This window comes from Notolepis coatsorum (genome assembly GCF_963971535.1).
Source record: "Notolepis coatsorum genome assembly, chromosome: 4".
NCBI lineage: Eukaryota > Metazoa > Chordata > Actinopteri > Aulopiformes > Paralepididae > Notolepis > Notolepis coatsorum.
Window position 1 is genome coordinate 174,054,482 of NC_140168.1, and position 16,488 is coordinate 174,070,969.

The following is a 16,488-nucleotide window of genomic DNA, read 5'->3' on the forward strand; positions in this document are numbered from 1 at the left end:
TTGGAAAGAGCAGTGGCCGCCCAACTCCAACAATAAATGTCCAACCATGAGCTCTATGAGCCTTTTCAATCCGGCTTCAGAACTCAACACAGCACAGAGACCGCCCTCATCAAAATCACCAACGACCTCCTCCTTGCAGCTGACTCTGGCCACATTAGCATCCTCATCCTCCTGGACCTTTCTGCAGCCTTCGACACAGTCTCCCATTCTATCCTCCTCAACCGCCTATCCGACAACCTCTGGATCACTGGCTCAGCACTCTCCTGGTTTAAATCCTACCTCACCACCTGGACACAGTTTATCACCATCGGCAATTCCAGTTCCACCCCGGCCCCAGTCACCCAAGGCTCTGTACTTGGCCCAATTCTGTTCACCATTTACATGCTCCCCCTCGGTCAGATCATCCGCCGCCATGGCCTCAGCTTCCACTCCTACGCCGACGACACACAACTCTACCTCTCCACCAAACCATCCACCCAGCTCCCCCCACGCTCCCTTGTCAACTGCCTTCATGAAATAAAAACCTGGATGTCCCAAGCAAAACCCTGGACAGGCTCCAGTATGTTCAAAATTCAGCTGCCAGGGTTCTAACCCGCACCAAACCCTGGCAGCACATCACCCCCACCCTCATCCACCTCCACTGGCTCCCCATCAAATCCTGCATCACCTACAAAACCCTCCTGCTCACCTAAAAATCCCTTCACGCTCTGGCACAGTACCTCACTGACCTCCTCCACCCCTACACTCAGTCACGGTCCCTGCGATCCACAGACACTGGTCAGCTCTCCATCCCCCGAACCAGACTGCGGACCTTCGGGGACAGAGCTTTCAGTGTGGCAGCTCCCACCCTCTGGAACTCCCTCCCCGCAGAACTCCGCACAGCCCCAACTCTGGACTCATTAAAAAAACTGCTCAAAACCCACCTCTTCAACTTGGCCTTTAACCCCTAATTTCTCACTTTATATGTACATGTTGTGTCTGTCCACTATGTTTGTTACTTTGTTATCCCCCCCCCCTATGTAAAGCGACCTTGGGTCTTTTAAAGGCGCTATATAAAATGAAGCTATTATTATTATTATCTCTCACTCAAATTAAAAGCATGATGTTTAGCTCTATAGGTTGGTCTGTCCACAAAAATGTCCCCACCCACACTGGGCATGGAGGTCAAGATTCAAGAGGTTTATTCATCACATACATACACAAGACATATAGTGAAATGACGGTGGCCATGCCCGCTTCGATTGTGCAAAAAATACAAATAATAAAAGAATAAAATAGAATAGATAAAAAATAGACATGATAAAAGCACTAAGATACAATACAATGCTAAGCTTACAAATTAAAAAGGTAATGAGTCCTATGTACACTACTATACAATATACAGTTATAATATGTCACTATGCTATACTACCAATACTATACAAAAACATCCAGTTATGTTTTTTCCCTTTAAAGTGACCTTTTTTCTTTCCTTTAAAGTGACCTGTGGTGTGTTTGTGTGTGAGAGAGTGCAGAATGTGTAGTGTGTGTGTGTTCATATGTGCTTGTGTGTGGAGAGATCAGTGTTCAATGTTCTGATGGCCTGGGGGAAGAAGCTGAGCCTGAGTCTCTCTGTTCTTGCGGAGGCGCTTGCCTGACCGCAGCAGCTTAAACAGGCTATTGTTGGGGTGGTGAGGGTCCTTCATTATTCTGCAGGCTCTGGATTTGCACCTCCTATTGTATAAGTCCTGCAGGGGTGGTAGTGCAATACCCGTAGTATGCTCAGCTGAGCGCACCACTCTCTGTAGGGCCTTCCTGTCCTGGGCAGTGCAGTTTCCAAACCAGGCAGTGATGTTCCCAGTCAGGATGCTCTCTACAGCTCCGGAGTAGAAGGAGTATCTTCCCCGATACTCTGTACTTCCTTAATTGTCTCAGGTGATAGAGGCGCTGCTTTGCCTTTTTTACCATGTGTATGTGTGTCCATGTCAGGTCCTCTGTGATGCGGACTCCCAGGTACTTAAAACTGCTCACCCTGTCCACGATAGCCCCATTTATCCACAGTGGCGTGTGTGTCCCCTGCTGTATTCTCCGAAAATCCCCAATCAGCTCCTGGGTCTTACCAATGTTCAGGAGCAGGCTGTTATCCCGGCACCAGCGTGCCAGGACATCAACCTCCTCCCGGTAGGCCTTCTCGTCGTTGTTAGAGATCAGACCCACCACCACTGTGTCGTCCGCAAACTTCACTAAGGTCAAGTGTGTGTGTGTGTGTGTGTTCATGCCAATAGGCCAAAAGGGGGCATGGTAATGGGAGTGGCCTATGGCAAAGCGGTATGCCGTTGGCTCACTTGAAGAACTGCAGGACGGTAGGGATCATTTCTGCGATGGTCTCCATGGACGGATACTGGTAGCTGGAACAGAGTCAAAAACAATTACTTTCAATATGTGAACTATCATACACAGATAGATATATACATATCATCAAATATGACCAAATATTCTTTCAACTGTAATTGACAGCTCCGATTTCCTCTTGTGTAAACACACTTTTGTACAACCCAAACCAACATTGTTAAAGGTCATAAATGGACGTCAATTGGAAAATGTCCTTTTCCCCCCCCTTTCTTTATTGAGACAGTAGGACGGCTGAGAGGGAGACACCATGTAGTTAGTCCTTCCATGAGGACTAACTACATCAAAATAGCATAACAGTTTCTACTGTGCTATTGGATGGTATTGGGTAAATAAAGACGTATGGCGACATTACAGAACGCAAATTATTACATGAAATTACACAGAGACAAATAGAGAAAAGGAAGGAACAAAGAGAAGGAAATCACTACATCATCATCTCAGTTTTCCTCACTTCCTGAAAAAGCTACATTTGTGGAGACACACACTGCTTTTCTATTATGGTTATTGCTTTCTCTACAGCATTTACGGGCATCAGTGTCTGTATGAAGCCGTTACTGATTAATTCCGTTACTCTCTGCACCTCATCGTACTCGCTGGTGATTGGCTTAATGCTTAAGGTCCCCAGAGTTTGCACTGAATTAGGGAACTCTGCTTTTAGCTTCTGCGCCCCCGACACATGGAATGCTTTTACAAAGCACCTTAAAACTCTTCAGTCTGTAATTGATTTGATTGATTTGAATTGTTTAATTGATTGACTTTTCTGTTTTGATATTGTTTTTGTTTTGTTAATCTCGACGTCATTGTAAATGAGAGCCCGTTGAGATGGAATACAGTGAGTGAGTGAGTGAGTGAGTGAGTGAGCCCACCCGGTGGGGTAGGTAGCTGCCCCCTCCTCCTGCCCTGGGGCATCGATGTGACACACAGTGAAGTTCTTCACAATCTCCTGCATCTCCTCAAACTTAAACAGAGGAGAGAAGCAGCTTTTACCTGAGAGAGAGAGAGAGAGAGAGAGAGAGAGAGAGAGAGAGAGAGAGAGAGAGAGAGAGAGAGAGAGAGAGAGAGAGAGAGAGAGAGGGGAATTACAAATTATGTTTTTGACGGCTGCAGAATGCAAATGACAAAAAGGGAAATTTCACAAGAGTCTCTAACTAAACATTGTAAACTAAACAATGTTAAAAGTAGTTAAAAGAGAAGAGTGGGTGAGAAAGAGAGAGAGAGAAAAGAGAGGGTGAGTGAGAAAGAGAGGGAGAAAATAGTGAGTGAGAAAGAGGCAGAGAGAAAAGAGAGAGTGAGAACGATAGAGAAAAGAGTGAGTGAGAAAGATGGAGAAAATAGAGTGAGTGAGAAAGAGGCAGAGAGAAAAGAGAGAGTGAGTGAGAAAGAGAGAGAAAGGAGTGAGTGGGTGAGAAAGAGGCAGAGAGAAAAGAGAGTGAGTGAGAAAGAGAGAGACAAAAAGAGTGAGTGAGTGAGTGAGAAAGAGAGACACAAGAGAGAGTGGGTGAGAAAGAGGCAGGCCGACAGGAAGCAGAGAGAAAGCGGAAGATGAACAAATCTAAAACATTTCTAAAAAAGTGGCAAATTGGTGGAGAAAAGCAGAGAGAGAGAGTGGTACTGACTGTCCAGACCCGCGTCGTGGAAGGTCAGGATGGCAGGCCTGCGCGTGTTCGCCGTGCCATGGATGGTCACGTGCAGCACGCCATGGGGGGTCTCCACGCTGTGCTCCTGCAGGGGGCAGAGACGGTGCTCATTGTGACTCAGTGACTCGCCTCAACATTACATTAGATTAGATTCAAATTAGGCTTGGGCGGTATGACTTTTTTCATACCGTTATACCTTGATTACCTAATACCCCGGTATACGGTATATGACGGTATGACTTTCATTATCATCAGCGGGGGGGGGGGGGGGGGGGGTGGCAACCCGTGTTGCCAAGTAAACAAATCACGGAGATGGCCAGTTCGCCCGCAGCATCTAGTGCTAACGTTAAGCTCTCAGAATGGTAGCAGTTAGCCCGCAGCATCTAGTGCTAACGTTAAGCTCTCAGAATGGTAGCAGCTCGCCCGCAGCTCTAGTGCTAACGTTAAGCTCTCAGAATGGTAGCAGTTCGCCCGCAGCTCTAGTGCTAACGTTAAGCTCTCAGAATGGTAGCAGTTCGCCCGCAGCTCTAGTGCTAACGTTAAGCTCTCAGAATGGTAGCAGTTAGCCCGCAGCATCTAGTGCTAATGTTAAGCTCTCAGAATGATAGCAGCTCGCCCGCAGCTCTAGTGCTAACGTTAAGCTCTCAGAATGGTAGCAGCTCGCCCGCAGCTCTAGTGCTAACGTTAAGCTCTCAGAATGGTAGCAGCTCGCCCGCAGCTCTAGTGCTAACGTTAAGCTCTCAGAATGGTAGCAGCTCGCCCGCAGCTCTAGTGCTAACGTTAAGCTCTCAGAATGGTAGCAGTTAGCCCGCAGCATCTAGTGCTAACGTTAAGCTCTCAGAATGGTAGCAGTTCGCCCGCAGCATGCTAGTGCTAACGTTAAGCTCTCAGATGGTAGCAGTTCGCCCGCAGCATGCTAGTGCTAACGTTAAGCTCTCAGAATGGTAGCAGTTCGCCCGCAGCATCCTACACACAACAACACACACTCTCGTTACCACAACGCTTTACGGTTGTCGCAACATTACCGTAAAGCGTGAACACCGTTGTGATCATACACAACACTACAGTTAGCTCTCAGAATAGCCAGTTAGCCCGCAGCACCAGCAACGGTAAGTGTGTCTCATTTAATTTCACTCACTGAAGCGGGGTTCCCCTCCTCCTCCTCCTCCTCCTCCTCCTGTGTGTAGACAACCAGCTCTGCATGCCTCGCCCCACTAGTGAGGACTAGTCTCGCCCTCTGCTGGTGCGTGTGTGCACTACAACAAAACTCTGTTTAGACGGTATTGATTTTCAATACCATCGGTATTTCGAAATACCCCGGTATACCGTAATACAGTCATACCGCCCAAGCCTAATTCAAATGTATTGTCATCATTCAGCACAAGTACAGTACAACGAGAAGAAGTCTGGCATCCAACCAGAGTGCAAATCTAATACAATAGTACAATGCACAGGTGATTAAACGGGGTATAAGATATCAATTAGTACTACTGAGTGTAGCTTTTAAATTTGTTTCCCTCTCATATTCAGATCAAATTGTATTGCCTATATTTAAGTCTTTCTACTATTTCCCTGCATATACCTGTACCTCCCCTCCCCCTTCCCCCTCCCTCATGCTGCTATGATGCCCGAACTGTGTGTGTATGAACTGTGTGAGAAAAAGTGTGTACAAGAGTGTGTGCATGTGGAGTGATTTACTATCTTGTTTTCTTCCAAATACTCCAAACCAAGTATTTAAGCACGTGTTATTGTGTGTCATGGCTCTTTAGAATCATGACTAAATATTTGATTAATTACATTTCATAATGCATGAATGAAACAACACTTTAATCAAACCTCTTCAGTCGGTTAAGAACTGTATTGGAACCAGACCAAATATAACGCATACGTTTATTTACACCTTAACTACTTGTCGTGGGGCCAACTGAAACAGACGGACAGACACACAAAACACAAGTACATTAAACTATTAAAGTACACATGTAAGTACATGAACATGGTCTCACCTGCCCCTGGTCCAGGAGTATTCTGGCTGCAAGCTCAGCCTCCTGTCGGGAGAGGACAGACTCTCGTTAACAAAACAGCAAATCAAATCACATTTATTTGTAAAGCCTGCAGTCACAAGGTAATGCCCCCCTGGGCTGTAAAAGTGAAGTCACAAGGTAATGCCCCCCTGGGCTGTAAAAGTGAAGTCACAAGGTAATGCCCCCCTGGGCTGTAAAAGTGAAGTCACAAGGTAATGCCCCCCTGGGCTGTAAAAGTGAAGTCACAAGGTAATGCCCCCCTGGGCTGTAAAAGTGAAGTCACAAGGTAATGCCCCCCTGGGCTGTAAAAGCCTGAAGTCACAAGGTAATGCCCCCATGGGCTGGACAAGTCTTCTTAAACAAGTCAAGAAGAAACATCACAATACATCAAGAACAAAAAAAAAACATAAAATCGAAATATGAGACACTCCCAGACTTTTCCCAATGAAGAGGAGGAACGACTCACTCAAACCTAGCAATAGGAAAAAAGCACCACAGGCGGCGTGGAGGAGAGAAACCTTAGATGTTCAAAGGGGATCTCCAAACTGGATGTTGGTGATAATATAGTGTTGCAATGGATGATAGATGGGTAGAGAATAAAACAGGCGAATAGTTGATATGAATGTACATATACATGTAATAAAACACATTATGTACATTCAATAGCAACTAAGGTACATAACGTACATAACGTATGGCTGCTTTTGTACATAACGTACAAAAGCAGCCATATGACATTTTTTGATTTTTTTTTAATAAAATAGAGCTACAACAACTAAAGAAAAAGCATAGGGCAGTGTGGTCAGCAGTGTGGTCGGCAGTGTGGTCAGCAGTGTGGTCAGCAGTGGTTCGTCTTTGTCCTGAAAAGTCTGCGATGCTCACAGGCCCCATGACATCCATGCTTTCATATAGACACAGTTAAAGGTGCCATAGACAACATTCAGCTGCTAGATGTCACATTAGAGCACCAGCGTGTCATTCATCCAATCAGGTGGATTCCATGTGGGAAGTAGGGAGGGGATACATGCAACATGTAAACAACGACATACGGAATTTGGCTGAATTCATGAATCAATATTTCTTTGTGGGGGAAAAGCAATACTTTTATTCCGCACCTTTCTACAAGCTCTGTGGATGTTTTATTTAAAAAAAACAAAATAAAAAAAAACATCTACATAAAAACATCATCTACAGCACCTTTAAAACGAACATCAGCATAAACTGACAGATACACTAGAGCTGTTTAATCCAAACGTCCATTCGGAAACGTTGTATTATGAAATAAGACAGGTGAGTGAGTCTCTCTCTCTCTTTTTTGCATGATTGATTAATTTCCTGATAATGTATGACGGTGACCCCTCCTCATCTCGACTAGACTGTGTTGTGTCTGTGTTCATGCGTGACTTTCGTGACTTTCAAATGATTGTAAACACAACATAGTACTGTGATATTCTGATATATATTTTTTGTGTAAAATAAATAAATAAAAAAGCAAAAATAAAAATAAATAGAGGTTTGAACCCATTAATTAAGATTAGAGTGCCAACATCTCTCTCTCTCTCTCTACACGTGTGTGTGTCTGTCTGTTTACGTACACGTGTGTGCATGTGTCTGTCTGTTTATGTACATGTGTGTGTGTCTGTCTGTTTACGTACATGTGTGTAAATGGTAAATGGCTGCATTTTTATATAGCGCTTTTATCCAAAGCGCTTTACAATTTGTTCCTCACATTTTACCCATTCACTCACACATTCACACACCGATGGCAGAGGCAACCATGCAAGGTGCCAACCTGCATATCGGGAGCAATTAGGGGTTAACACAATATTTGCCAAGAACGAGTATACTCGTTATTGCCCGCCATGCGTTCAGCGCCAACGAGTTAACTCGTTTTTGGGATCGTTATTTCTTTTATTCGCTATATCTATTCATAATATCTGAAGATAGATATCTGCTACCACCTAGTGGCAAGGGGAAATATTATTATAGAAACATCAGGGATATCCTGACACAAATTGTACTTACCTGCACTATTCTTACCCTGCCTACTTTTATACACTGCCTATCAAATTCATGTGTCGGTTATCACACTTTTTACTTCTTACTGATGACTATTTTTAAACTGAATCATTTAAAACTATTTTTATTATTTGTATTACTGAATCAAACTGTAAACAGAGAGCCTATTGGGATACTAGATCCTAATGTGAAACACTGTGCTGTTGAATGTTAAATACCCTGTTGTATGTCCGTTCTATTTTATAATTCTTGACTATTTTTTTTATTACTGAATCAAACTGTAAACAGAGAGCCTATTGGGATGCTAGATCCTAATGTGAAACACTGTGATTTACCATACCTTGCTATATTCTTACCCTACCTACTTTCATACACTTCCAATGAAATTCATATGTCGGTTCTGTGAGGAGAAGATGACTTTTGACCTAAATCTAGCAAAGTTGTTTACCATTCCAGTTAGGTACTTCGTGAACCTCACCGCCTAGCCAAGGTTGATTCTCCTAACTGGGCCATTTTCATCTGATTGAACAATATTATACTGTAACATTGCTATTTACATTTAAAATTTTTATGCTCGCTTATGCCTGTATTTTTTACTGTTATATGTCCGTTCAATTTAATAATTTTTAGACTATTTTTAAACTTAATCATTTTAAACTATTTTATTATTTGTATTACTGAATAGAGAGCCTATTAGGATGCTAGATCCTAATGTGAAACACTGTGATTTACCATACCTTGCTATGCTCGCTCATGCCTGTATTTTTTACTGTTGTGAAGCACTTTGAACTGCAACCTCTGTATGAAAAGTGCTATACAAATAAAGTTATTATTATTATTATTATAATTCATGGCTGCAGCCTCTGTAGACCCTTCAGACCCTGTCTGAGCTGGCAGACGGTCAACACCGCCCTCTACTGCCTTGCGGAGCTTTTGCATTCCATTGGAAATGGGCTGGTGTGTTTTATGAGCCGATCTGGGGGCGCCGCGCTACGATGGCCATTTCATGTATGCACGAGGAGATATAATAATGATAATCTAGCGTTGATTTCAGGATGATTAGATAATCAGCAGAAAAATTACAACGTGATGACTGGATTACACTAAAATGCCTTTTCCTTGTCTTTTCCTGGAATTACTCAGAATCACCCAAACCATACTCGTATTCAAAACGGTATAAAACGGAAATGTACGGATGAAAAAACAATCTGTTTTGTGCATGTTGACTGGAAGCAACTCACTGACGATCGACAGGTGTATTAGACCCATAGCTATAATATAAGATATATTTTAAGCACTCGCAAATGTCGCAGTCTAAAACTATATCCATTGAATAAAGACCTGGCGCTGAAGGGGGATCAGCGCCCCCTGCTGCTGGCGGTCAATGTGTTAAGTGTCTTGCTCAAGGACACTTCGACACGCTGCACGGGAGGAGAGGGAATCGAACTGGGAACCTCCGGATTACTAGACGACTGCTCTACCTCCTGAGCCACTGTCGCCCTGTGTGTGTCTGTCTGTTTACATACATGTGTGTGTCTGTCTGTTTACGTACACGTGTGTGTCTGTCTGTTTACGTACACGTGTGTGTGTCTGTCTGTTTACATACATGTGTGTGTCGGTCTGTTTACGTACATGCGTGTGTCTGTCTGTTTACATAATGTGTGTGTCTGTCTGTTTATGCACACGTGTGTGTCTGTCTGTTTACATACACGTGTGCGTGTCTGTCTGTTTATGCACATGTGTGTGTGTCTGTCTGTTTACGTACACGCGTGTGTGTCTGTCTACGCACATGTGTGCGTGTGTCTGTTTACGTACACGTGTGTGTGTCCGTCTGTTTAGCACACTCGTGTGTCTGTCTGTTTACGCACATGTGTGCGTGTCTGTCTGTTTACGTACACGTGTGTGTGTCTGTCTGTTTACGTACACGCATGCGTGCCTGTCTGTTTATGTACACACGTGTGTGCCTGTCTGTTTAACGCACACACGTGTGCATGGCGTCTTACCTTGGCAGCATCAGGCTGACCTGTGAGTAAAGGCTTGTCCTCTGTGATGGAGACATCCTGCATCTCAGTCGCCATGGTGTCAGCGGTCACGTCCTGCGAGGGACCAGGAGACAGACACATTAACATCTGTTCACACACACACACACACACACACACACACACACACACACACACACACACACACACACACACACACACACATCTATAAATACATGTATATATGGAGGATACAGTGCTACTGTACATTGCTATCATACAGAGTATAGGCAACAGAGTTCAAATAGACTTTCTATCTATTCTTATCCAGGCTGGGCTGACCACATGGCGCTTTCACCCGAGGAGACCTAGACGAGAACCGTATGGACATGTACACTGGATTAATCTACCCGACGACTACATAGCCCTTTGCGGCTGGAATATATTTGCTTTGGTCCTGTGATTTATGGAGCGGATAATCGCCGACGCCTGCACGTGTTGGATTTACCCCGCGAGGAGTCAAGTCGAGTCGGCGCCTCAGAGAGCCTGAGGCCGACTAGCTTTCTTCACTGTGGAGCTACAGTCTACGGAGAACAGCTGTATTCGTCTGTGGATCAAGAGGCTATTGCACCGGCTCCTGTACCTGGAGTCTCCTTAGTCATCGTTGACCAGACGTTCTACTACCGACAGATCTTCTACCCCTGCTGGCTTACAACCAGGGGGACCCTTCCAGTATCTCCCGCTATATTACTAGTGTACCATAGATATAATTCCCTAAGATTCAGGTTGTATAATTACCTCCTGCGTAACCAGAGAATGGACATTCATTGTTGATTTGCCTACGCACATTCCTTTGCCTTACAAGTGCATTCAAAGAATAATGTAAAGTATATTTTGTACCCTTTGCTCCATTAAATACTTGATTATACCTTTGTGTGGAACCGATTTCATTGTGGGAAGTGTTCATCATATTCATATATCGTGTACTGTATGGCCAGTAATTAAAGTACATAAAGCGGTAGTGGTTTAATGATACCATACTTATCAATACAGTCAGGGAATTGTACCCCTCAGTTACAATTGGTCCTTCGAGCCGGAGGGTAACTAGTGTAATATTAATATAGTGGTATTAATATTGACATGGCCTATGATGAACACTCCACAAAACGGTTCTCCTAAAGTAGATCGCCCGCAGCGTAGATGGCAGACACCTCAGCACTTAGAGGATTACGTTGCCAATATACTACCTAGCCTTCTACAGACGGTAAACGCGGAAAAAGTAGATAGTAAAATTATGTCCGACCCTATCGCCCAGGCTACCCCGCCAATAGAGGCCCTAGTGGGTTCTAACGTAACTGACCAAGCTCACGGTAGGGACCAGGAGGGACCTGACACGACTTTACCCCCCGCCAAGACCGAAGAAGTAGTCCCCGGAGAGCTCCAGGATAAAGACAGCTCTCCAGGGATGGAACTCTACCCGCCACAAGAAGAGGAGAGCACCCCGGAGATCGATCTCCAGGACTCGCCACAGGAGAACAGATCTCCAACGAGTACTGCCAGGAGCGGATCACCTCAACCAGCGTCTTCCCCCAGCGAGGCGGACAAGATGCTGGCACAGGCATTCCTCGCCAGCCTAGCAGCCTCAACAGAGCGCGATCGACTCCAAGCACAGACGCTTAGTGAGCGCGAACATTCTTCCATGGAAAGAGAACGCCTTCAAGCGCAGCAACGGAGCGACGAAGATCGTATACGTCTAGAGATTAGACGCCTTCAGGCGGAAGAGAATATGGTAAGAGACCGGGCCGAAGCAGAGCGCGCCGCCGCCGAAGCCCAGCGCGCCGCTGCCGGTGCCCAAAGAGAAGTAGAGCGCGCCGCCGCCGAAGCCCAGCGCGCCGCTGCCGGTGCCCAAAGAGAAGCGGAGCGCGACCTCGCTCTCACCAAGCGCGAAGCCGAGCGCGACCGATTACAAGCGCAGATAATGGAGCAGCTGATTGCCAGGGCAACACCCCCTCCCTCCGCACGGGGTTCCAGGGCCTCGTCAAGACACGGGTCAAGGGCACCCTCCCCTACCCGATCAAGCGACCCTGAGCCTGACCACCAGAGAGAGCCTATACCCCCCTCCGAACTCCTTCCCCGACCGGTCCACGCGAGGACCAGCTACAAGGAAGAAACGGTCTACACCGCGGAGAGGCTAAATAGACGACTACAGGATCTAGAGGACCTGCCAGAGCAAGAAGAAGAGGGAGAGGAGGAGAGTCAAGCCCGACAGCAGCACAGAACTCCACAGGACCAGGAGGTCCAGTACAGCCCAGGCTCTACCCCCGCGGCTCTGCGCTACAGACCCCCGACTCAATTCACGGGTGAGCTTGACGCACGACCAGCCCCGAGGAATAGCACCTGGATACGCGGGCCATGGTACCCAGCAGGTACCAGCCCACCAAGAGGCGTAAGAGGAGACTCGCCTAGGAGGCCTCTCTTCCAACGCTCACCGATGTGCCAGCCATCCATGGCATCATACATTGGCACACCGACGTTTCCGGACTTCACCCACGAGAACAGAGCACAGTACACGGAGCTACGAATGTGCTTAGAGACAATGATGTCCGATGTAGCTGACGAACCGTACAAGTATGCTATCCTACTGAAGCACCTCAAGGTGCCCCGAGCGCACAATATAGCGCTGGCCTATGCCACCTCTACTACCCCATACACAGCGGCTCTAGCAGCACTCGACCAAAGATATGGACGCATATGGGACTACGTAATACAAGAGATAAGGCATATTGACCGCCTACCCCCAGCCACAGACAATCGCTCACTAGATGACCTGTCTATCAAGGTACAATCCCTGGTAGGGATGCTGGGGGCGCAAAGAGAAAAGGGTATGCACGAACTGTACGCAAACTCTAATGTCGAGAGGATTTTAGAGAAGCTTCCGCCCGCCCGACAAGAGCGCTTCAGGCGGCAAAGAGACCACCGTGATCCTAACGGTCCCGAGCCATCCCTCCTAGACCTAGCCGACTTCCTGGCGAGAGAAGTCAACAGCCTACGGTTGGATACGTTCATGCAGAGCACCCCAAGCTCCAGAGAGGGACCTAGGAGAGCAAACGATGGCCGAAGATTGGTGACCGTCATGCACCAATCAGAATCAGTACCGAGCAGCAAGAACCACAGTACCCCCTCGATGAAAGAGAAGTGGAAGATGGTGTGCCCGTACTGCGAAAAGGAACACTGGTTGTCACAATGTGACACGTTCAAGAAGATGACCGCCGACGAGGTGAGTCAATGGATAAAGTCCAACCGACGCGGTTACCGATGTGCGCGCAGTCACATGGCAGCCGATTGCCGCTTAAAGAAGAGGTGTAGTCGGTGTGACGGAGCCCACCTAGATGTCCTACACGACAGTAACAGAAGAAAGCCTGCACCCTCAAGCAGCACAAAGGCAAGTGTTATGTACATTGACCCCGCCAGCAGCGGGGGCGCCCGAGTGCTCTTAAGTTACCAAGACAAGGTCATGGACACTTACGCCGTCCTTGACGACGGGTCAGAGAAGACCCTTCTCCTCGCGTCCGCTGCGGCCCAGCTGGGGCTGCAGGGGAGCGAAAACCAGATGACGATTCGGACAATAAGAAGAGATCTAAAGACGATAAAGGGCGAGAATGTCTCCTTCACTATCGCAGCAAGCGGGCAGCCAGAGAGACGGTATAGGATTACTAATGCTTTCACCAGCCAAGAAATAGGCCTGTCGCAGTACACCTACCCCATCGCCAAGCTGATGGATAAATATGTGCACCTGCGTCAACTACCTATCCCGCTCATAGACGGTGCCACCCCGACCCTGCTGATAGGCTCCGACCATGCAGACCTCATAGTCCCGATAGACCGGGTCCACACAGGGCCCAGAGGCTGTCCTGCAGCAGTCGAGACCCGCCTAGGATGGACATTACAAGGCCCCCTCGCTAAGTCTCTTAACCGAACAGCAGCCACTAGCTGCCTCCACTCCAGAGTGACAGAAGAAGACACCACCCTCCTACAGCATGTCGAGAGGCTATGGACACTAGAGACAATGCCCTTTAAGAACGAAAAGAAAGACATTCGTTCCAAGGAAGACATTTACGCTATAGCCCTCCTCGAGCAAGGGACAAAGAGAGTCAAAGTCAACGGAGTGATGAGATACGCAACTCCACTCCTGAGGCGAGAGGGTATGCCTACCTTCCACGCCCCAAAAGAAGCGACGGAGCGGTATCTATTGAACACAGAGCGGCGCCTAGCCAGAGACCCCGCTCAAGAGACTGTGTACCGCGCTGAGATTAACAAGCTAATCACAGCGGGACACATAAAGAGAATTGACATTAAAGAGGCCGATCAGACGACCGAATCATGGTACGTGCCGCACCACAAAGTCCACCACAACGGCAAGGATCGTATTGTGTTCAACTGCAGCTACCAGATCGGATCACAAAATCTGAATAAAGAGCTCTTGCCCGGCCCAACACTCGGCCCCTCCCTACTAGGCGTGTTACTACGTTTCCGCCAGGACAAGGTGGCCATCAGCGGCGACATCAAAGGGATGTTCCTGCAGGTGAGACTAGTGGAGGAGGACAAGCCCCTGCTGCGGTTCCTATGGAGAGAGAGGATCGGGGATGAGCAACCAGCCATCTATCAATGGGAAGTCCTCCCTTTCGGAACCACATGCAGCCCATGCTGTGCTACGTTTGCACTGCAAAAACACGTCGCAGAGGACCCAGCAGCTGATGAAGAGGTCCGACGAAGTGTGGGAAATAGTTTCTACGTGGACAACTGTCTGCAAAGCGTCTCGACGCCAGAAGAAGCCGAGGCCCTTCTACTCAAGCTCCGCGCCTCCCTGATCAAAGGCGGCTTTGATCTCAGGCAGTGGGCCAGCAGCGACCCGCAAGTATTGCGCAGCCTCTCCCCCGAGGACAAGGCAGCAAGCAGCGAGACCTGGATGGCGACCATCCCAGGAGAAGCCCAAGAAATGACACTAGGACTAGTCTGGCGCTTCAAAACAGACTCGCTCCATTATAAACACACACCCCTGACCAAGGAGCAGGGAAGGTCGACTGCACTACCGACCACCAGACGGAGTGTATACAGAACACTCGCCAGACAATATGACCCGTTGGGATGTATTCTACCTTACACCACCAGGGCAAAGATGATTGTAAGAGCGTTATGGGACAAGGACCAGGGCTGGGACGACCCCATACCCGAACACCTTGCATCCACGTGGAGAGAGTGGGAGACGGAACTCAGCTCACTCCCAGGTGTCAACATACGCCGCAGCTACTTCCCACCCACAGTGAGGCCGGAGACGTGCCAGATGGACCTGCACGTCTTCAGCGACGCCTCCGAAGTAGCCTACGGTTCGGTGGCCTACTTGCGTGCCCGAGAGGAGGGAGGAGAAATACATACTGCTTTCATCCTGGCCCGCTCAAGAATAGCCCCACGAAAGCAACAATCTATCCCGCGTCTAGAGCTCTGCGCAGCCCTAGCAGGAGCGCAACTCGCCACGTTAATCCAACGTGAACTCACCATTCCGGTGCAAAGAACAATCTTGTGGTCAGACTCCACGACAGTACTCACATGGATCCGGTCTGATTCGTGCAGATACAAGGTCTTCGTGGGAGTCAGAGTCACAGAGATTCAAGATTTAACAGAAGTAGCAAGCTGGAGGTATGTGGACACAAAACACAACCCAGCTGACGTCATCACCCGGGGAATGTCCCTGGATGACCTCACCCGTCACAACCTATACAGTGACGGGCCAGAGTTCCTCAAGCTCCCGGAAGAAGAGTGGCCTACACCCACCCCACGGGAAGCAAGTAAAGAGGAGGCAGAAAACAAGAAATCTATGTTCTGTGGATTGAACACACTCGTCTCCACAGACCCCGACATAGACGATTGCCTCACCCTAGAGAGTGCGCAGCTAAAGACATTCCTGTGGCACCACCCAGAGGTTCAGCTCACTACTGACATTACTGCAGCTGACTACGAAGAAGCAGAACTTCTTCTACTACAACGAGCCCAGAGAGACTCGTTCCACGATGAGCTAGACTGTCTACAGGGAGCAAAGCCCGTCCCATCAGACAGCAGACTGCTCCACCTAGCCCCCGAGAGCGACGCCCATGGTCTCATCAGAGTGGGTGGTCGTCTGCGGAGAGCTCCAGACTTACCGGATGACGTCAAGTACCCGATAGTCTTAAACAGCCGACACAAGGTCACAGAGCTGATCATAAAGAAATACGACGAGGATGTGCATCACGCCGGGGCAGAGAGAGTCTTCGCGGAGATCAGACGTCGTTATTGGATACTGCAAGGGAGAGAAGCAGTGCGGCGCTTCCAGCGAACCTGTCTAGACTGTCGTAAGTGGCGAGCGCAGCCCAGTATACCCCGGATGGCTGACCTACCTCCCTGTCG

The 16,488-nt window shown here is 47.8% G+C and overlaps 1 protein-coding gene across 2 annotated transcripts in view; it reads right to left on the reverse strand.

Moving 5' to 3' along the window:
• The window catches only part of ndrg2 (NDRG family member 2), a 138,918-nt gene that overhangs the window by 17,291 nt on the left and 105,139 nt on the right, over positions 1–16,488 (reverse strand). For both annotated transcript variants that reach the window (XM_084312999.1, XM_084313000.1), the window contains exons 2-6: positions 10,075–10,167; positions 6,035–6,076; positions 4,008–4,113; positions 3,258–3,378; positions 2,325–2,387 (exon numbers count right to left, since the gene is read on the reverse strand). In XM_084312999.1, the coding sequence (XP_084169125.1) occupies positions 2,325–2,387; positions 3,258–3,378; positions 4,008–4,113; positions 6,035–6,076; positions 10,075–10,149 (407 nt within the window). In that variant the 5' untranslated portion in view covers positions 10,150–10,167. The remainder of the gene's footprint in view (positions 1–2,324; positions 2,388–3,257; positions 3,379–4,007; positions 4,114–6,034; positions 6,077–10,074; positions 10,168–16,488) is intronic.